A 23,426-nucleotide genomic window follows, 5' to 3' on the forward strand; every position below is an offset into this window, starting at 1 on the left:
AGACCAGAACTGCACCGCGCCCCTTTTTGGGGGAATGCGGAAATCCTCTTTGACTCAAGCTGAACGGACAGGACGACAGACCAGTCAACCTTAATTTATTCATATATCTCGACCGTTCAGGTTCAGGCAAGGTCGCAAAATAATTAGTAGACATGTTTATCAAACCAAAAAAACACTTGAACCCGAAATTTATGAATTGGTATTTTGTCTATGCTAGCTAAAAACACGGCAAAAATACCATCACAACAACGCTATTCATTCTTTCTATCCCCCAAAAAGGGGCGCTTGACGCTTTGGATGTGCAGGTCTGGTCTATGCAACCACACAACGTTACTATGTTTAGCCATTTCAGTTATACTACTTATTCCCACTCTTTGACAGTAACCTCGCGCCACCAGGCTCTTCTCGGCTTTGACAGCGGCGCGCACCTCCTTGCTAGTGAAAAAAATGTAAACAGGAAGTCGACAACCGGCAGCCGCTGAGAATCATGGGAAACGTGCGTCCAGGAATAAGGTGAATAGGGACAAGGTGAGAAGCCCGGACTCAGAGTAGAGCTGCTGCTCCTCGTCTCCTGGTCGCCTCCCCATGGAAGTTTAGCAGGCACGTCCAGCTGGGAGGAGGCCACGGGGCAGACCGAGGACCAGGTGGAGTGATTACATCTCCACACTGGCCTGAGAATGCCTTTTGGGATCTCCTAGTCAGAGCTGGTTAATGTGGCCGGGGAAAGGGAAGTTTGGGGTCCCCTGCTGGAACTGCTACCTCCATGACCCGACTGCGGATAAGCGGTTGATCATGGATGATGGATGTACATGTACTGTAGGCCTACATGTCGTAGTGGTGGTGTTCAGGATGTTTCCATGCAGGGTGTACATGTGGGAATGGTAGTGATGGTAGCATGACATAATTTCCCCCCGGGGATCAATAAAGTTATTCTGATTCTGATTATGCTTGTAGGTGATGGTAATGCAGGTACTATAAGTATTGTAGTACATATTTGCAGGTATTCGTGCAAGAACTCAGTGTACATGTACAGTGTTCAGTAGATTTCTTTCCCTCCCTCCTTCCTGTTTTAGAAGACAAATATACAGATTACCAAAATAGTTCCATCAGTACGATTATGTCCCAGATAATCATACCGCGATATAAATTCAGCTATGTAGCTATATTAAAATTACAGATAGCCAGTAGCCACCCATACATATGTCATTGACCATCTGTAAATAGCTCCATTGAATTCCTCACCCCTAAAAATGTAGGTTTGGCCACTGGAATCTTGATTCTAGGTTATCTAGAAGGCGACATATTGAGAAACTAGTGTTTGAAGGTCGCAATTTAAAAAATCTGACATCTGAGAAAATGGAATCATATATTTTCTGACGTGTTATGCTCTAAGGGTTTCAAAAATATAGTTTTCATAATCATATTCACAATCATTTCATAATTGAACGAAATTACACAAGGAACCGCACTAACTCTACCTCCTGAGCCATAGCCACCCCGACTAATCTCCTGATTTCATAGTGAGACAACCACTCAAATTGGTGTTTCACAGTTTCTGTAATATGTCTAGACTGTAGGATGTGTTGTGGTACCTGGTACCTGGTACCAAACCAGCGCAAGCTCTCAGGTGAGGACCGCATGTATAGTCAATGGGCTCCACTCGCTTTGCCACTGGAAATGCATGGAACCCAAGAAGACATACGTGCCCAAATTTCAGTCCATTTGGTGCAAGACCTTCCAGTTTCTAACCGCTAGCCACATCAGTCAACCGTTGCAAGCTTTGACATTTGCCTCCTGTCTCACTCATATTTTTTGTGATGTAAATTTTAGATGTTGACTTTTGGTCACATCTTTTGTATATTTTGTATGTTCATTTTATTTTATTAGTATTTATTTTACTGTGAGATGAATTTAAGACTAATTAAAAGTAATTTAGCCTACTTTACCTCCTTGTATTTATTCTATTAATTTGGGGTTATGGGGCGGGGAGACCTTGAGGGTATGCCATTCACCGATAGCTACCCCAGAAAATGTCCTTTTTCACAGCCCAATGTTGGCAGGTATCCATGAGTCACATGAGGCAACACTCGAAAGCTGAGAAATTCTGCTTTATATGAGTTTTTAGATCATATTGATAGGATTAGTGCTTCAAAAGTAAATAGCTATTTTTTGCAGCGGGTGTGCATATAATTGTATTCTTTGCTCTCGCGGGCCACATAAAATGAGGTGCCGAGCCACATCGGGCGTTGAGTTTGACACGTGTCTTAGTGTACTTCAGTGGACGCCACGGGGTCAAACCCAGCGGCGGGTTCAGAGTCCAGAGACCCCAGGCTGTCTTCCTGTCTGTGGGACAGAGCGGACACACACATCGGTCCGTCCTCCTCTTCGTCGAACAGACTGGGCGGGGTCTCTTCGGCGGGCTCCGCCCCCACGGCGTGCACGCGTTTCAGGTGCTGCTGCAGGTTCCCGCGGCGGTTAAAGGTGGCGGGGCAGAGCTGGCAGGCGTGCGGCTTCTCCCCCGTGTGGATGATGGAGTGTCTCTCCAGGTTCGACTTGCACTTCTTGTCTTGTCCGCAGACCTGGCAGACGAAGCTCTCGGCCATCTTGGCTCCGTTGGCGTGCACCACCTCTCTGTGCCTCTTCAGGTGGCTGAGGCGCCTGAAGCGGCGCTCGCAGAACTGGCACGCGTGAGGCCTAGCGCCTGTGTGGGTCAACGCGTGACTGTCCAGCAGAGACTTGAACTTAAATGCCTGGCCGCAATCCTTGCACACAAACACTTTCGGCGTGGCCTGGTCCTTCCTGTGGAAGACCGTCTGCGGCGCCTCCTCTCTTTTCAGCTTGAAGTGCACGAGTATCTGGTGCTGCTTGAGGCGCGCGGCGCGCTGGAAGCCGCGCGGACACATGCCGCAGCGGTGAGGCTGGTCTCCGGTGTGCGAGCGGGAATGGGCCGCCAGGAGAACGTCAGACTTCAGCCGTTTCCCGCACACGGTGCATACGAAGGGCTTGTCCTCCTGGGGCGTGTTTCCACCCTTTGCCCCGGGGACATGCACCAGGAGCCGGTGGCGTTTGAGCTGGTACGGACGGGCAAACTTGCGGCCGCAGAGGTCGCAGAGGTGCGGCCGTTCTCCGGTGTGCGTTTGGAAGTGAGTGACAAGCTGAGACCTGCATCTAAACTCTCTCCCACACAGATCACACAGCAGAGAGCTGGGCTCAGGCAGCCCCTCAGCTCCCTCCATGTGGATGATCTGCCTGTGGCGCTCCAGGTCATTGGTCCTCATGTAGGCCTTGGGGCAGAGATCACAGGGGTGGGGCTTCACTCCTGTGTGGATGACTTCGTGCGTTTTAAGTCTGGACCTGCAGGGAGATAGGATTTGTAAGAACTGGTTCAATTTAAGATCATGCATCACTGGGGCGTCTGGGTAGTGTAGCGGTACCACCACAGAGACCCGGGTTCACCTCCCAGCAGTCGTACCTCCGGCTTGGTGAGACACTCCTACAGACACAATTGGCCGGGTGGGAAGCAAGTCTACAACTCTTCCCACATCAGCAGAGGGGGTGGAGCAACAACTGGGGCAGCAGGGGGAATTGCACAAGGAAAATGTGAGAAAAATCCTTGAAAAAAGGTTGTGTGTGTGTGTTTATATATATATATAAACACACAACCTTTACATGTACTGTATACTGTATATATATATATATATATATATATATATATATATATATATATATCTATATATATATATATAAAAAAGGCTAGTGGATTGGCTGGTAACTTTAAAATCTAGGAGCCATAATATAGGGCTTGCTTGAAATTAACTTTTTTTTATCAATATGGCTCCTAGATTTTAAAGTTACCAGCCAATCCACTAGCCTTTTTTTCTTGAAATAAACCAGTGCCACGAGCTTAATTTAAGCATAAGTATCCGTAAAAAAAGATAAATGTTCTAGCATAATACATCTATAAATTACAGTATTTCACTGATATTCTTAAATTGCATATATATATATATATATATATATAGTGGGGCGGCATAGCTCAATATATGAGACTAATCGTTAATTTTGTGATAAAAGCACCAAATTTGCAGATATGTTAAGATATATTCTGAACAAAACTGGATATTGGGGCATCGCAAATTTGCCCCCTGGTGGCCGTGGCAGACATTTCTCAAAATGGCCACCATCAATGGACCCTTCTCACGGGGGCCATTTTGTGTCGAAAAGGCAGGGGAAACACAGGTGCAAGCAAAACACTAATGAGGGTTTCCAACTTCCATGATTGAAATTTGGAAACCCTCATTAGTGTTTTGCTTGCACCTGTGTTTATTCTGCCTTTTCGACACAAAATGGCCCCCGTGAGAAGGGTCTATTTGTTAACATTTCCTATCCCATTGGACCCACATGCAATACCAGACATAATATAGATCCTAGTAAGCCTGAGAACCTAATAAAAATACGAATTCAAAATTATATGGACTTTTACAAAGTAAACGCTTTTTATGGTTAAATAAAGGATATTGATTGACAACTCCGGGGTATAAAATGAGGCCTACACAATACCAGCCATTAGCTAATAGCTAAGAGTTAGCCTGTCGCAAATAGACACTGGAGGTTTTATTTGGGGTAAAGCACGAGGAGAGTATTTATATGGATATCTCTGGGAAGTGCTTTGACGATGGGGATGTTCCCAAGCTCCTCTCCTCATAGCTGTTGTATAAGGATATACAGAAGAGACAGGCAGCTGGATAACGTTAGTTAGAAAAACGACCCGACTGACAGACAGCAAAACTGGGCTGCCCAGTTAGTGAATGCAAGTTGACACGTAGCCAAAGCTTCAGTTAGATTTCATCTGTTAAACCAACATTTGTTCCAAAATGAATTAAATTATAATGTAACCGAGCGTTTTGACTTCTTTATATATTGTTGTTATGAATGAAAGACACAGAGACCGCTTCGAGTTGGGAGCTGCTGCCATTCATTTACTTGGTCAGGGGCGAGAGAGATACACAGAGCAAGAGTGAACCACACTCACTTCCCTTTCCGGACATCAAAATAAGAGTACACATTAAAGCAGCTACGAGCAACTTTTTCGATTGTTATTAAACAGTATAATTACAATATTGATGCATCACATCTTACCTATAATAGTAGCTGAGACCAAAGCCGTGTGTATCTGAGATTGCTCCCTTAGGTGATTATTAAGTCTATGTCTGTCTAAACTCGCGTCAACAGGGGGCTCTCTAGAGCAGGGGTCACCAACCTTTTTGAGGTCGAGGGCTACCTGAAGGGTAGAGAGTCATGTGGGGGGCTACCTGTTAAAATTTGCTCGATTTACCTTTAAATAATGAGTATTATACGTTTAATCGAGACATACACTCTTTTCTTTCACTGTTGTGAAGAAGAACTCTTCCTCCCACTGCTCTTGAAATTGGTAATGTTTTTTCTTCAGCTGGCAATCGCACTGTTGCAGAGTGAATGACGTAGTGACGTAACGTAAAACTAAACTTTGACCCCAGCCCAGGTGGATCAAAATAGTTAATCAATAATTAATTATACACAGACAATAAATTATACACAGACAATAAACGTTTTTAAAACGTATGCATTGTTAAACCAATTATTTTCTACATTTGTGTGTTATTGTGGGAAGGGAGGAGAAAAACAAATACAAAATAATTTTTCTGATTATATTTTTTTGTTTTGTTTTTTTGTTTTTCCTTTCTTTCCCCTGTGTCTGAGCCTGTTTGTCTGTTTTGTCTTGTTTGTGTAAAAAAAAAAAATCTTTCTGAACGTGGCCTGCGGGCGCCACAGCGCCACCCTGCGGGCACCTGGTCGCCCGCGGGCGCCGTGTTGGCTACCACTGCTCTAGAGAGACCGGACCGGGTAACCCGGAAGTGAAACGCGGAAGTGAAACCCGGAAGTGAAACGCAGCTGCCTGCCTACGCCGTTCTCGCTGCCTAGCAACATAACATAAACATTGTGAACGCCACGCATACTCTCGGGAACATCTCTCGTTATATTCTAACAGGTTTTTTGGAAGTTATTTTGTGGTTATGGCCGAAGTGGCTGCTGCAAACCGTTTCATTGCACTTCCTGATCTGCCCTGGCTACAGACAGACTAACACTGGCCGATTCACTCGGGGTTCAAGCGAGACTACTCTGCGTTGGTCTCGTCGACTATTAGAGAGGTAAGATGTGATGCATTGATATTAAATTTATACTGTTTAATAACAATCGAAAAAGTTGCTCGTAGCTGCTTTAACAGAATATTATTATTATTATTATTTGGATAATAATTTCCCCATGTATGATGGTTTGTTGCCCAGATCACCCCGGAGTCTGGCTGCTAGGAGCAATCTCCGATGACGAAATTCAGATTTCCGTACAGGCGTCATTTTGATAAACTGACCTCGTAGTGGGAATCTACATGGCGAGACAAAAATTATTAGAACTTAAAGTGCCATATTTACAGAGCTAGAGAGGATTGACTACACAACAAACTGTTGCACCATAAGTTATAAATCAGAAAGACTACATACACTATTGCCTAAGTGACGTCACCACGAGCTTCCACGAGCTATGTAGTTTTTATACGAAACTAACCCCTACGTTTCAGTTTGACGACAAACTACAACTTCCTTTACATGCAAAGTTATGTTTTAAATTGACAAAATGTACGTTGGCACCCCGTGGCACAATTCAAACGGGATCAAAAAAGTAACGTTATTCTCTGTTCACTGCCATTCAGATTTTTTTCAGCGCTGGTACAGGGAGAAAGCAGGAAGTGACATTGGCTCTCTATTGTCTTGTCTGTGTGTTCTGTGTATTTATGATCACACACAAAAACAACGTGGATCTATTATTTTATTTAATTGCCATTATTGTGAAGGTTCTAACCAGAAGTTTCTGTTTTATTCTGGCTCACTTGACACTGCTCAGAGTTGCGGTGCTGACATTTGCGGCTTCAGTCTGCACGTGAATTGTTATTACAAACGGTGTGCATAAATGCAGAATCAAAGGCCAGAACGCAACAACAGCTTGCAGTCATAAACACACAGGTGTCATGTCATGGTTGTGTCAGTCTAACCCTAACCCCTTCAAATAAAGTGTTAGTTAGACGGTAACCAAGGCAAATGATTGATTTTTGTTTCTACTTTTTGATTGTTATTTTTTTCTTTTCTTTTTTACTGTTCATTTTCTGTTCTTTGTCTATTTTGTTGTTCTTCTTTCCTTCTTGTTTCTGTTGTATTGTCTGCTTTGTACGGATTATTGTTATTTGGCTTTCTGAGATAGAGACCCTGAATAAGCCCTTTCAGGGTTTCTCGTCTCTCTACCTGCACTTTACTTTCTTGTTTGCATTTTTTATCCGTTTTATACTCATATGATGAGTTGGGGGGGGGGGGGGGGTTATGTTTAAGAAAGAAACAGTTAATGAGAAAAAAAGCGTGGACCTGCAGCTGAAGGTCTTTCCACACACGTGGCACAGCCAGGCGCGGTCGTGGGTGCGCCGCCTCTCGAGCCGGTCCACGCCGTGCGGGTGGAGTCGGTCCAGGTGGTGCTGCAGGTTGTCGCGGCGGTTGAAGCGTAGGGAGCAGAGGGGACAGTTGTACGGTTTCTGCCCCGTGTGGGTGAAGGAGTGGCGGGCCAGGCTCGATCTGCACTTCATGACCTTCCCACAGACGTCACAGACGGAGCTCTCGGTGGTCTCGGGCTGCGGTTCACAGGGAGCGCCCGGACACTCGGGCGGAGCGGGAGTTGGGGGCGCTCTGGCTGCGGCGCTATGGGCGACGTCAGGATGGACAGAATGAGACTGGAGAGAGTCGGGATCTGGAGGGAGAGAAGAGAGTCTGTAGGTGGGTTTCCAGTTTTTACGCTTGGGGGAGGTGGAAAACTTGGTGTATTGATAAAATGTAAATGCCACTATGTGCACTAAGTGGAAACGGATTAACCGAATCTTCTGTTGTCTCTCGGTTACCAAACCCTCGTTCAACCAAACTCCATTCAAAAACCATGCAGTTTTAAACGGAGGAAGACTGCGGGATAACAGGCGACTCACGTTGAGAATTGACGTTTTACTCACTTAAACTAACTGATATGCCGGATTGAAGAGTGGCGCTGGTAATCCATTTTATGTACCTCTGTATAATCAATAAATGTTAATATTTTTCATAGCGCTTGCACAACAACGGCACGCATGCATGTTGGTGTGGCAGTCAGCAATGTGCTCACCGAGCTTTCAATGTTTTCCTCCTGGATGTTTTCTCTTTACCTCACATTTATTCAGAGAACACAGGGTTAACTTCCCTCTTTTGAGGGGTTGACTGGTGTTTTTTCACATCAATTGGTTGCATCTCCACTTCACAAACTCCTAATATTGGCAGAACAGTAGTGGATGGAAACAGTCACGATTTCTCATTTTATGATAAGCCCTTTTCCCGGTTTTGAGAAACCTGCTAGCTGGAGTATTCCGAAAGAAACCACGACACTGTAGCATGTCTTCTTAACATCTTATCCTGTTTTCTGACTGCCGCTGACTACCTGCGCAACAGAAAAATACAATAGCCAGACGGCAATGAAAGGGTCTCATTCGAGGAAATGGAGTCTTATTGATGAAAGAATTAAATATATTTGGCAGTAAAGTTTAGATGCGAGAAAGCATCGCCATGCTGACCTATTCAATACAGACTACAGGACGAAGATGGTGTGACTAAAGCTGTGTTCAGGTTCAGATATTTATTTTAGCTTTTATTTTAGCTCTGTCGCTCTGTTTAAATCGCTCATCAACAGGCACACGAATTGACATGTGGGGGCTATAACGTTACGCAATGTCATGATGTTTGTCCACTACGAGCCACCGTCGTTGTTTACAAGCTAAGCCTATCAGCGTGCTCCTAACGCGAGTGCCACACAATAAACCAGCGGTTTGTTCCAAGCCAGTGTGATCCTTGACTCACTCTCACACGGCAGCCAATCAGCGTTGAACAGCGAGCGACTGATGCCAGCGTATTTCCGCTCGAGTTGGGATATTTCATCTCGAGCGACGAGCGTATTTTCTCCCTATCGCTCTGTCTCTGTCGCTCGGACGCCCAGCGATTTTTCTCCCGGGCGAATATACGCTCAATCGCTCGTTTGCATTGACTTTGTATGTAAACTCGATGCCAGCGAAAAACTTTAATAGGTCGGTGTGAACGCAGCTTAAGATGAAAGAAAGAAGCAGCAGCAGCGCGCAAACGAAGACAGCCCACCGTGAAGAGAGAATCCCAAAAAAGGTGAATGATGTCACACACTCAATATGAGCGAGCTGCAACATCACAAATAGCATGCAGTATAGAGTACTGCAGGTATAGAGTACTGCAGTATAGTGTACTGCAGTATAGAGTACTGCAGGTATAGAGTACTGCAGGTATAGAGTACATTTTTGTAGTCTGAAGGCGGATGTCCCGGACATGTTGGACCCAACTTTTGAAACGGTTTCTGAAAATCGCGTAAAAACACATTTACTTTTCAAAAGTCATAAAAGTTATTCACGTTTGTGAAGATTATCCTACTGAACACAAATTACCACCCCCATAAATGTTTGTTAACCACAGACCTTATTTTATTTTATGCATTTAAGTGTAATCCCCATTCTAAAACCCCATTCACTTTTGCCCTGAAGATCCAACATGCTACTTCCGGACTCATTCCTGCAGTGCTCTTTTAAGTACCGTAAATTCCGGACTATAAGCCGCGGCTTTTTTCCCCGTTTTTTGGCCTTTTTTGGCCCCTGCGGCTTATATAACGGTGCGGCTTATCTATGGATTTTTTCAGCAAACGGCCACTCGGGAACCTCCAAAATCTATGGATGTTGGTATGAGGCAGAACGAGAGCAAGACAGACATTACCAGACATTACGAGAGCGAGACCCTGATTGGATGATGTTGCAAAAAATGTGCCTCGCGACCTGATTGGAGCACTGTGCCACTACTCTCTCTCAGCCACTACAGTAAAACACCCTCCCTCCTCCCTCGCTCCGGGGGGAAAAAGGCAGCGATTGAGCCTGAAAGACAGTCTGAATGAAATTGAATGTAACATTCCCAATTCTATGTATTACATTCTAAAAAACTAATGGCAACATTTTGGAAGGCTAAGCCACACAACTAGCTCGTTGTAATCTAACATCATGCTTCAAAAGATGGAGAACTGGCTGTGTTACGACGATGGCGGCGAGAAGAAGAAGGAAAGAAGGAAATCGAGCAGCAGCACGTAACCTTGGCATCAGGGTGTTGACACAGAGAGCAGACGGCCGAGGTGCCGTTCAGATCCGACTGAAGGCTCAAGTTTGCCAGTGGATCCTGACAGCGTGGAGGAGTGTCAAAACATCCACGATCACCAACGGGTTCCGAAAGGCTGGACTGCTGCGTGATGAAGAGGAGGACGCCGCCACAGCTGAGGGCCTTCAGAGGCTGTTCGATTCCGACAGTGACGAAGAGGAGTTCGTTGGTTTTGAGAGCGACAACGAAGGAGAGAGGAGAGTGGCTGACGAAGCCACCCTGAGGCCTGTTCGTTTCCGACACTGAAGATGAGGACTTTGGTGGTTTTAGTACGCAGGAAGAAGACGAAGATGAGGATTAATGACTTGACTTTTCTGGTTACAGCCGTGTACTGCACCTTAGCCTAAAAGATGAAGACGAGGATTAATGACTTTTCTGGTAGGCTGATTACCGTATATTTTAAGCAGCCGTGTTACTGCAACTTTAGGCTTACGCGCTTACTGTCGTGTTACAGGCACTTTATTTTGCACTTTAAAAAAAACACATTTAATTTAGCCATTGATATTGCCTCGTCAAGCGCTGTAGGCTTTGTTTTTTGTTATGGTACTACTGTAGGCTATAATGTAGATCAGTGGTTTTCAACCTTTTTCATGCCAAGGACCCCTAAATTTACACAGCACAGTACATGTTCTGTAGCTACTATTGCACTAAATGGTAACACTTGAATACGTTATGCAAATATGCAACTTGTTTTGTTGAAATGTTAATAAATGGGAGCTTCCCCAAACAGCCATCTCTTTCCCGACAATCCCCTCTGTGCACGAAACCTTACATATGGTAATTAAACATCAAAACACCCGCGGCTTATAGTCCGGTGCGGCTTATATAAGAAAAAAATAGTCAACTTTGAAGGTGCGGCTTATACACCGGTGCGCCTTATAGTCCGGAATTTACGGTAACCGGGATACTGGTATTTATCATGTATACAGGGATATGAATAAGCAGATTTCTCTGTGTTCCATGTAAACACAGTATTCCAAATAAAACCAGGATAACCTCATAACCGGGGTACTCAAGTCAATGTAAATGCAGTCAATGATTTAAATGGTAAATAGACTTTATTTCTATAGCGCTTTTATCCAAAATGCCTTACAAATATGCCCACATTCACACACACATTCATACGCCAATGGTGGCAAGCTACCCCGGAGGGTGCTGGTGGGAAGTGCAACCATCAAGGAGCGATTTGAGGAGTCTGGGATCAAACTTCTTTTATTCCAAAGCATTTGGTGGATGACTCACTCTACCTCCTCAGCCACAGCCTTTCATCCATGTTTTCTTCTTCTGAGCCAAACTGCACTAGTTGTAGATGCTTAGTCTCACCCCTTGTCCCGATTGGTTTAAAATTTAAATGTCAAGGCTTACGTTTGCCCATGGATATCTTCTACTCCACCAATCAACATAGGTTTCAGTCTTTTGAACCACCAATCAACATGTTTTGTTTTTTATGTGAAGAAATACAGAGGGAAACCAAAACGAAGCAGCAACACAAAGCATAACCAAGACAGGGAAAAATCTCATTCTAAATAAAAACGCACCCTGAAAAAAATGTTCTGAGTTCACACACAAAATCTTTACTGCACCCCCCCCCCCCCAATATAAGGAGTTGCGGGCCAAACAATATTAAGCGCAGCAGTTTTCGCTGCAAATTTTTTTTGGATGAGAAAACCCTTGTGCCATCAAAAATGGCAATTAATTTCTACCTAAATAAATACATGACACATAGTTTATTGATGTGCTCACCTATTACAATGGGTATTTCTGTATGTTTTCAAATTTTATTTTCCTGTGCCAACAGGTTAAGACAGAGATAATTTAACATAACATTAGTATTAAACATTCATTCAGTATTATTTTTTTTTTTTAAATAAATAGACCAGGTCAGGGTACTCAAGTATAACCCATTTCCAATGGTTTTAAATAGAAAAAACGAAATGGGGAAAATCCGTTTTTTTGTTTTTGTTTTTCCGTGTTTTTCTTAATTTTTTTGTTTTTCCTTTTTCCCGTTTTCGTTTTTTCGTTTTCGTTTTAAACTTTAAAACGGAAAAACGTTTTTTAGCATTTTTTTTTTTTTGCTAAATTCATGGCGGGCCAAATGGGCAGCGGGCCGAAGTTGGCCTGCGGGCATAGTTTGGCCACCCCTGCTCTAGAGGGTGCATCACAGGGCACAAAGACCAGCCAATAGCAGAAGGTCAGTTCAGTACCCTACTTTTAACCACTAGGTGTCAGGCTTAACCACAGATTTAGGTGGGGTGAAGTGACTCTTTACACAGCGGGCAATGTCAGACTACAAGATGGAAATAAATGTAACGAGTTGTCTGATATCAGGCTAGCAAATGCATCCATTCTAAGACAAAGCAATGGCCGGGCCTGATCATCATCTACACTCACCTCCATCTGGTGGAGTCCAGGTTGGATCGCTCCCCTCCTCCCCCTCTTCCTCCTCTGGAGTGGGGGATGAGCGGCCGAGCGGGAGGTATGGAGGACAGACGGAGGAGAGCCTGTGGAGGGGGATGTGCGGCAGGCGGGCGGTGCGGAGCGGAGTGTGGGACACAGGCGGGGGCGGAGAGGCACCAGGGGGTGCGCTGGATTCGCCCGTCCCACTCTCCCAGGAACCCGACCGTGCAGGGCGGGGGCGAGGTCGGGTGCATTTGGTGGAGGAGCGGAGCGTGGATGGGGTGCGTCTGGTGGAGGAGCGTAGTGCGGTCGGGGTGCGTCTGGTGGAGGAGCGTAGTGTGGTCGGGGTGCGTCTGGTGGAGGAGCGGAGCACGGCCCGGGTGCGTTTGGCGGCGGGTCGGGACGTGCCGTCAGTCCTGTGGGTGGTGCAGTGCTGAAGCAGAGCACCTCCCTCCTGTCCGTCCGCTCTGACGGTGAAACACTGCAGCAACAAACCTGGAGGGACAGACAGAGAGAAAGACAGACAGAGAGAGAGAGAGGTAGGTAGGTAAGTACTTTATTAATCCGTGAGGAAATTCAGGTATCCAGTATAGCAGCTCGCAGGCCCAAGACAAAATGAGAGAGGACATAGCACAAACCAACAAACATGACAATACAGGACAATGCAGACAGTACAAGACGGTAACATGACAGGCAGGTTTTTGATTAAAAATATTAAGAAGAGCTAATTAAAAGATTAAAAGGTAGATTTAAAAGTTACCAAAATACTAAGATACAATTGCACGGTTACTAAAATACTAAAATACTAATTGTCAAAATTGCACAGTGCCCATATCTAGTGAAATTGCAGAGAGTGACAGAGAGAGACAGACGGTTGCATTGGATGGAAAGGGGCGGAACTGTAGTCAACCAAAGAAAATCCTGGTCAACAGAAATTCTTGATGGGGGGGGGGTCTCTATAAGTTTAGACATTTATCATTTCAAAACAGTTTCACATATCCAAAATCCTATTGATAACTTTAGGTCGCGGTAGTCCATAGATGACCCAGAAAGTTTTTCGTGTGGCTTGGCCAAACTGTCTAGGACAGGGGTGCCCAAATTCTTTCCCATGAAGGGCCAAAACTCAATCTGGGTGGAGGGCCGAGGACCAAAAATAAACACAAAAGGAGTCTCTTGCGCGTCAGCCCCTCCACAAAAGGAGGTCGGTGCTCTCAGGACAGGACAGTATCACGACAAAAGTTCAATGGACAAACCAAAGAGGATCCTGGAGCACACGATTCACTGGAAAATTGCTTTATTCAATTACTAACGTTTCGACGCCTGCTGAGTCTTCATCAGAGTCAAACAGGGTGACAAGCAAAACAACTTGTTTTAAAAAGCCTCCCCAATACACATCGCAGTCCGTCATTGGCTGCTAGGGATGGGAGGTGCCCAAACCCAGTGAGCCAATAGCACTCAAACAGCACAGTGAAGTAGATTATAATGGCCAGCCACCAAATAACAATATAATATAAGCCATAGAATAGAAATAGAATAGAAATGGAAATACATAGGCACAAATAACAGTTTTCTCCCAATGGAAAGGTACAGGTTATAAATAACAAGAGAGGCTTAGTTCCTCGTTTAGACCATTTGGTTCAACAGTATTTAGGCTGTGAATCCAAAATGCTTCTCTTCTTAACAGTTTGTTGACAGTGTCGCCTCCTCTCTGTGAGGGAGACACATGTTCAATACCCCAGAATTTCAGTGTGGCAGCAGAGCCATGCTGGGCCTGAGCATAATGTCTCGCTATTGCGTAATCCATGTTGTGGTTGCGGATTGCAGCCTTGTGTTCAGCAATACGGGCTTTTAATGCCCGTTTGGTCTGTCCGACGTAGAACTTAACAACATTCCCACTGGCCAGTTTCTCAGACTGAAGAGAAACTGCAGCACAGAGTTTTCATGGATAAAACAGTTGAGATGAGAAACATTGTGAAATTACATTAAAATGTATTGTGTTTTATAGAAAATTAACATTCTAAATCTAAAAGAACATTTCAATATAATAATCTACTTTTTATCTGTTTGGTAATTGAAATAATTTGCAATTGGTTATATAAATTTAAAAAAACATCTGCATTTGTGGGGAGCTTACACATTTAATCAGTAAACACCCAGTTAAAAACAGTTGTATTTTCCACCTTTGTAATCAAGAGAGAAATTTGACTTAATTCACAACTTGAAAAATCCTAAAGGTACTTTGAAAATCAGCTTTATTGTCCATCTTTTGTAAACAATTTGCCATGACAATTTGCAGGGATGCAGTCTCAGGAGTGAACACAGTATCCGCAGCCACATTCAGACACTGTTTCACAAAGTCACCACATGAAAAAGCTCGTCCACCCTTTGCAATCAGTGCAGATATCTGATAACTTGCCCGAATTCTGGATTAAAAATCGGGGGGGGGGGAAGGGGCAAAACAGAGTGCGGGCCCCAAATTGGTCAGCACTGGTCTAGGAGGAGATAGCAAAAGTAGGTTTTTGATCAAATTTAAAATTGCGGAAAATCTAGGGGCGGGGTGGGGCCTATATGGGTAGATGCGTATTGATCCAAAGAATCCCTGAGAAGTGAAATTTTGAGTATCGGACTCACGGTTCAGAAGATATACCATAACGCAAAATGGTATGTTATAGCGCCACCCTCTGGCCGATATGGGTAATTTTTTGTTTCTGAGTAGTGAGTCACATTTCCAATCTATCTGCCCAGTCTGGCTATGCTGAGCATTACAGTTTCTGCTGTACATACAGTTTTAACGGAGAATAAAATGAAAAATAAAAAATCAGAACAGTTACAAGTCTCGCAGTGCCAGCTGCCCCCCAAGGCATCACTGATGATGTCAGATTTATGACTGACATCACTGATGTGATCAGTGGGATTTATGACATCACATACATCACCACGCCTTGCCTGAGCTGCGCCGATTTTATCGTTTAAGCGTGGGTTCTATTTTCAAGCCGACTAGGCGCGTGAAGGCAGACTTCTTCTGTCAAGCCATGAAGTCAACTGAATTTCAAAATAAAATGGTGTTACTACAACAGTGTTGAGCAGAGAGAGAGAGAGAGAGTGATTGATGGGTGGCTATCACGTGGGGCTTTCTCCCTGTCAAACAAATCTTCACCCTGACCGAAGAATCAAGATGGACAATGAAAAGTTAATCCACTTAGTACAACAGCATCCAGTTCTCTATGACAACAGTGACCCAAGAAGGAGACCTGGTAATACATATCCAGCATCAATAGCACATTAAATATATCAGATTTATTTTACCTACCCATGATAATTCGGGACCACACGTGACAAAAAAAACACTTGGGAGAGAGGAGAGGCGCTTGTAACTCGGCTCAGGTTCAGTGTGGAATAGGCGTGCAGTGTGATCGCAAAAGCGTGTGACACACACACTCAGACCAGTGAAATAAGCAAATAAAGGGGGCATGGTGATGCAGTGGTAAGCACTGTCGCCTCACAGCTAGAAGATCCTGGGTTCGATTCCCACCTGGGACGCTGTGAGCGCTGAAGGAGTGCGTGCCCCTCCGCATGCCCTCGAGTGCCCACCGCCCGGGTGAGGTCGTCAAAAGGGCCTTTCTGTGTGGAGTTTGCATGTTCTCCCCGTGCCTCCCGGGGGTTTCCTTCATATACCCCACACCAAAACATGCAATATCCTGGTCGCTGAAGTGGTGCCTCCTCTAGTCGTTAGGGGCGCCTGTTCGGAAGGAGGGGAACTCGTTGGAATAGCGTGATCCTCCCACGTGCTATGTCCTACCGGTGAAGCTTCCCCTGTCAGGTGAAAAGAAGCGGCTGGCTAACTGCCCATGTCTCGAAGGAAGCATGGAGCCAGTTTCGGCTCTCCCCAGATCGGCAGAGGGTGGAGCAGCAACCAGGATAAATAATAATAATAATAAAAAACTATATATATATATATATATATATGATGAGAGAGAAGGAATGTATCCCATATACTTCAGAGCATTTTCAGGGAGCACACTCCAGGACTTGACTATTATAGAAAAAAATTATTATTAACTCATTGAGTGCCAATGACGACAGCTGTCGTCAATTCAAATACTGACGTAGAGTGCCAAAGACGACGATTGTCGTCAATTGCGTTTTTTGACGGGGGGGGTCCATCGAAGCCAGATCTATGTCCTGTAAAATTTTGCGACATGTTGAATGTCTATAACCTATTTTACCGAGCCATTAGGTGGCGACAGTGCTCTCCAGATGACAGAAATGTCAGGAATACAGCCTGAAATAGCCGTGATCAAAGAGAAACCGCGCTCATGCTGCCAACAGCAATCAATCCGCGCACACAACTGAGCTCCTCTGCCTGTCTGTCTGTCTGCAGTTTCTCCACACATTACCCACCAGAAAGGCAGCACCCGACGCCGAGGGGGCCAAACCTTTAGCGGCAGGCCCGCTTGGGATTTCCTTGTTGCGGCTGTGAGCTGCCCAGGAGCCGCGCGGCGCAAAAACGGAGAGAGGGTCCTGACTGGGTGCGTGTGGGGAGGAGTTTGCAGCTGACTCGGGGAGAGGGGGGGAGAGGGGGGTGGGGCACGCATGCACCACAGAACTAAACCAGGTCACATCATCAGAAAATATTAGCTAGAGTCAGTGAATGTGCTTGAAATGCTGCATTTCACAAAAGGGTGAATATCTCAGCTTCCTGATAGAAATGCATATTTTTGCTGTTTTTGACCTATCTTCTCCGGCTCATAACTAAAGAACGGAAAATGGTATCAATAAACTTTTTTTTGCTGATGATACAATAGAGTCTCCTTGTTCTTTTTGCGTGTTCGGTGTTTACATAGTAATATCACACAATATTCTGTGGGCCTCGAGAAATCACTGAAAACGCTCTGAAACTCTGGCACTGGGAGCGTCCGTTCTCCAAAAGTGGCTGGCACTCAATGAGTTAAAAAGACAACGCGTTTCGCTTGCGCTTCTTTAGGTCTTACTGAGTGACTGTTCCAGTCAAACTAATATAGTGTGTGACAGGAAGACACACCCACCAGCACACCGGTTGTCAATTACCATCAGATCATACAGGGAACACAGCAATCAGCAATAGCCTACATAAATATGTTTACATCATAGAAAACAATAAACAATACATAAATATGTTTACATCATAGTAAACGATCATTACGCAGCATACATGTAGAGAGGAATAACATACGGCCATAAATCCAATGACATGAATAAATTAGCCTACATGTTTAGTCCAAAAAGGAATTGAGTACCAGACTCTCATTTAGACCATAAGGTTCAACAGTATTCAGTGTAAAAATCCAATAAGACTCTCTCTGTAGCAGTAGTTTGTGAATATCGCCACCTCTAGTCGGCAGGGAAACCTTTTCAATCCCCATGAATCTGAGAGTAGATGCCGCACCATGCCCCCTCTCACTATAGTGTCTGGCGATGGCGTATAACATATTGCCGTTTCTAATAGCGGCTTTGTGTTCGGCGATGCGTAATTTAAGACTACGCTTCGTCTGTCCAACATACATCATACCACAGTTAAACAGTATATCACATGGGTTGTATCACAATTAGGGATGCAGCGGTTTCCGGTTTGAAGGTATACGGCGGTTTGAAAAAGCCACGGTATCAAAACCACTAAATTTTGCCGTCATACCTTCTCCACGGTATCAGCTGTTTCCCTGAGAGAAAGTGCCCAGGTCCCTTGCAGAGACAGAGTGCAGTTACGCGGCCCCTCCCCCCTGCTGCATGTGTGTGTAGAGCAATCAGTAGCTGGCAGACCGCAGCTGCGTCATCATCATCAAGGAGTCATCATTGTTGTGAGTGGCGTGCCGCGTGACAATGGCTGCCAGAGAGGTGAAGAACCCCCCGAACTTTTTCCCCAGTCAAAAAAGGACAAAATCGGTAGTGTGGGACTATTTTGGTTATCAGAAAAACGGATGGCCAGGGCTTACAGGAGGAAGGACAGCCAACATGCAAGACATGCAGGCGAAGAGTGGCTGCACTAGGAGGCAATAGCCTACCTCAAACATGATAGCCCATCAACACCAGCCGTCCTCATTTGCAAAATTCAAGGTACTTAACGTTGTCTTGCTTCATCATACATCACATCGGACATAACGCTAAACCATTTCCACCGGCAGGTTTGAGGAGTAGCTCATGACTCATCATAGGCTATCGTTAACATGGCTAATTAGCATCAGCTGACTAACGTTAACGTAACGTTACTTCTTGACTGAGTGATCACGTCTTGTGTAGGCCAGGCTGGCCAGCGCCTCGTTATCAAAAACATATTGCACTCAAGAGAAGTAACGTTCAATAATGTAGAAACTGACTCCTCCAACCTGCCAGTGAATTGAGGCACAGTGTGTGTGTGAGAGAGAGGGGGAAAAGACAAGTGCTCAGCACTCCAACATCATCTCAGGGGCAGAGGCTAATGTGTGAGACAGAGGGAGAGGGGTGTGTGTGTGAGTGGGGGTGTGCGCCATCAACGTGAAACAATCATTTGTGTCCAGTGCAGTCAGTGTCCATCCGATTTTTACAAAAGATAAGCATCTATTTGATATTATGTGTTTTAGTTTTACATAAAATTAGATTAAATAAATCGTCATTTATGATAAGTAAGAATAGTACTGTTATATATCCAAGCACACACACATTCGCAACAGTTAACTGTCATTACAGATGTAGGTTACATTAACATGTATTTTTTCTTTTTTTAGGCTAGCAGTAGTACTGGCACCAGCGGAGGGGTATCCACATCAACAGCAACAATCCAAACATGCCAAATAATTAAATGATGCTGTGTAATACTTCATTGCCAAAGATATTTTTGTCATCATGGTCCCCATTCAACTATCATTTTGTTCATGGTAAAAAATGGTATGTTTTTTCTGTGCCATATTTGACAAGAATACATAAAGGTCCGCGATACCGTGATACCGTGAAACCATGGTAATTTTCTCCAAGGTTATCATACCGTCAAAAAATCATACCGCTGCATCTCTAATCACAATTGATGAAACCCTTGACCTTACTGCGTAATGATCGTTTACTATGATGTAAACATATTTATGTATTGTTTATTGTTTTCTATGATGTAAACATATTTATGTAGGCTATTGCTGATTGCTGTGTTCCCTGTATGATCTGATGGTAATTGACAACCGGTGTGTTGGTGGGTGTGTCTTCCTGCCACACACTATATTAGTTTGACTGGAACAGTCACTCAGTAAGACCTGAAGAAGCGCAAGCGAAACGCGTTGTCTTTTTAATAATACATTTTTTCTATAAAAGTCAAGTCCTGGAGTGTGCGGTCCCTCCCTGAAAATGCTCTGAAGTATATGGGATACATTCCTTCTCTCTCATCAAGTACTCCAGCTTTCTTGACCAGCACCTCCAGCCTGTTTGGATGTGCACAGAATCTTCCTCGTTTTATATATATATATATATATATATATATATATATATATATATATATATATATATATATATAGCGTTAGCCTAGTATACTACATGGGCAAGTGCTGTACTGGATTATAATACAGCATGGAAGTTTATTTGGAGTCAACTGCAGCGATCGCACCGACGGCAGCAGAAACAGTAATTTCATCTACCCAAATCGCTCATTTATAGCGTTGTGAAATGTCAGGCAGGGAGTTCCCCAAGCCCCGGTGGCCGGTGATTTCTCCGCCTACTGGCCTCTGGCCTACCGGTTACTTTATAGATTAAAAAATAAATAAAAAATTACAGTGCACCTGAACGCAACATACAAGATACCCGCTGAATAAGTGTCCAAATGTTCATGTCATTCTGGCCAATACTCTCTGGCCAGTAATCTCATGTGTAAGAAATGACTGTTCTACATTGAAGTAAAAATGAAAATAATTAACTTGGTTAACTTTTCAAAGGTTTTGGATTTATTTAGCTTCAAGAGTGCATTTTTGTTCATGTGAGCCTCAACACAGACTTTGACAATCCCGGGCCACTTACTGATACTTATGCTTAAATTAACCCACTCATATTCTGGTTTATTTCTAGAAAAACATTTTGGCTAGTGAAAATTCTAATTGGCTGGTAACTTCTAGCAGCCATATTGGCAGGTGGTCAAAAAAGTTAATTTCAAGCAATGCAGGGAGAGCAAGTGGTGACATAGGAGTGAGTGAGAAAAGGATCAAATATTGGTGTTTAAGACTGAATAATGACATCACAACTGTTAATTTAAAATGAGTTATTCCTCTAAACCTGACTTCAAATGCCCCACATTTTTTGGCCGTTCGGCCCCCAACCCTCAGCAAAATCTGGCCCTCTGGTGGCGAGGACACTTTTTTGTCAAAGTTCCTGGGTTACGGCATGACAATATTTGTTCGGCCCCCGGCAACAATCTGGGTTTCTCATGTGGCCCCCCATGAAAAATAATTGCCCACGTTCTGCCTGAGGAAATCAAGTCAGCTGATGCAGTGACATCTTTAACGGCCTTCTTAAAACATACTTTTATCAGAGAGCCTTTCCTGATTTTAAATTCCTTTGAACTCTTTTATTTTTACCTGACCAACCGCACCTACGCCCACCTGGACAAACCGGCTAGCACTGTGAGAGTCATGTTCTTTGACTTCTCCAGTGCCTTCAACACCACTGGGTGAGAAGCTGACTGCGATGCGGGTGAATGCCTTCCTTGTATCCTGGATTGTTGACTACCTGTGGCAGACCACAGTATGTACGCTTGCAAAACTGTGTGTCGGACAGGGTGGTCAGCAACACTGGGGCACCACAGGGGACAGTCTTCTCTCCCTTCTTCTTCACCAACTAAACCACGGACTTCACCTATACCAGACAGAGTCTTGCCACCTTCAGAAGTTCTCTGATGACTCTGCTCTAGTTGGATGTATCAACAATAGTGATGAGGATGAGTATCGGGCTGTGGTGGACAAAGACAAAGGAACTGGTGGTGAACCTGAGGAGGGCCAAGTCACCGGTGACCCCTGTTTCCATCCATGGGGTCAGTGTGGACATCGTGGAGGACTACAAGTACCTTGGAGTGTACATTTTTATTTATTTATAAAGGGCTTCTCCAAAAATTGCCCCCTTATTTAACATCCCTTATTAGATGGAAAACATACATGTAACACTCGCTCACAGGATTGGTTAACACTACAAATTCCAAGAATAAACACTGACCTAGGAAAGACTGCTTTTAGATTTGTTGTGCCATATTTTTGGAATGAACTACAGTGTACTCTGAAATTGGATACTCTGGTAACAATGGGTCATTTTAGATATTTAATCAAAACCTTGATTGATATTAGCTGTTACTGTTCTTAACTCGTTTGTAACTTCACCTATGTATGTGCTATTGTTTTTTACAATGTTTATTTTTATTCTTGTGTGGTTGCTGTTTTTATGGTATTATGTTCTATTGATTGATGTTTGTATTATACATTTGTACTCAGGTCTCACTTGAAAATGAGATCTTGATCTCAATGTGATTTTACCTGATTAAATAAAGGTTATATATACATAGACAATAAACTAGACTGGGCTAAGAACACAGAGGCCCTCTACAAGAAAGGGCAAAGCCGTCTCTACTTTCTGAGATGGCTGAGGTCCTTCAACATCTGCCGGACTATGCTGAGGATGTTTTATGAGTCAGTGGTGGCCAGTGCCTTCCTGTACGCTGTAGTGTGCTGGGGCAGCAGGCTGAGGGCAGCGGACGCAAATAGACTCAACAAACTGATCCGCAAGGCAAGGGACATCATGGGGCTGGAGCTGAGCTCTCTGACAGCAGTGTCGGAGAGGAGAATGTTGTCCAGGCTACGTTCCATCATGGACAACGCCTCCCATCCACTCCATGACGTGCTGGTCGAACACAGGAGCACGTTCAGTGCAAGACTGATTCCACCCAGACGCACCCCAGAGCGACACAGCAAGTCATTCCTGCCTGTGACCATCAAACTCATTAACTCCTCACTCAGAACACCCGTCACTCTGAGTCAGCCAATCGGATAGACGTGGCTCACTCACCCCACCCGTCAAAACCCAACCAACTTAGAGAATGTAAACCTGATGTGCAATGAAACTATGTGCAATTACTGCAATTTGACACGTACGGTACTTAACCTTTGTAACTTATAATGGATGCTATTTTATTGATTCTCACTGTACAGAACAGTCGTATGTCTCTGAGAATGTAGAGGTTTGCTGCTTATGTAGATATGGTGGTATGTTGATATTTTCATGTCTGAGTATGAGCAACTGTAGCATGTCACAATTTCCCCTCGGGGATCATTAAAGTTTTTCTGATTCTGATTCTTGAAAAAAAGTTTACCTTGGGTTTTATAGACCAAATGTTTTGTCGGTTTTATTTTACAACCTGATTATTTTAAGACTTGTCGGTTTTATTTTGCTGCCTTTGTAAAATGGATTTTGAAAAGTGCTCTATAAATATTATGATGATTATTTTGAGGAAACTGTGGAGACAGATGTGTGAGACAGCAGCTCTCTCTCTCTATCACCTGGTTGGTTGAGCAGGTCCACCTGGACAGCAGCATCTCTCCTCTCTGCTGCCTCACTCTGGCAGCCCACCTCTCTTCTCTCCTCTGGGCTCTCCCACTGACAGCCCACCTCTCTGCTCCTCTCCTCCTCCTCTCTCAGGAAGAAGCTGCAGAGTTCACGTCCAGGGGGCGCCAGCAGTCCAGATGCCAT

The 23,426-nt window shown here is 44.3% G+C and overlaps 1 protein-coding gene across 1 annotated transcript; it reads right to left on the reverse strand.

Annotated features, from left to right (window-relative positions):
• Positions 1-2,264: 2,264 nt before the first annotated feature.
• On the reverse strand, positions 2,265-23,426 carry LOC310792010 (zinc finger Y-chromosomal protein 1-like; the record flags this gene model as incomplete). The annotated part of the gene is made up of 4 exons (XM_083653692.1): positions 2,265-3,354; positions 7,452-7,827; positions 12,705-13,205; positions 23,237-23,426. 4 exons carry the CDS (start codon positions 23,424-23,426, stop codon positions 2,265-2,267), a joined length of 2,157 nt encoding a protein of 718 aa, XP_083509818.1.

The sequence above is a fragment of the Poromitra crassiceps genome (genome assembly GCF_964638095.1).
Source record: "Poromitra crassiceps genome assembly, chromosome: 17".
NCBI lineage: Eukaryota > Metazoa > Chordata > Actinopteri > Beryciformes > Melamphaidae > Poromitra > Poromitra crassiceps.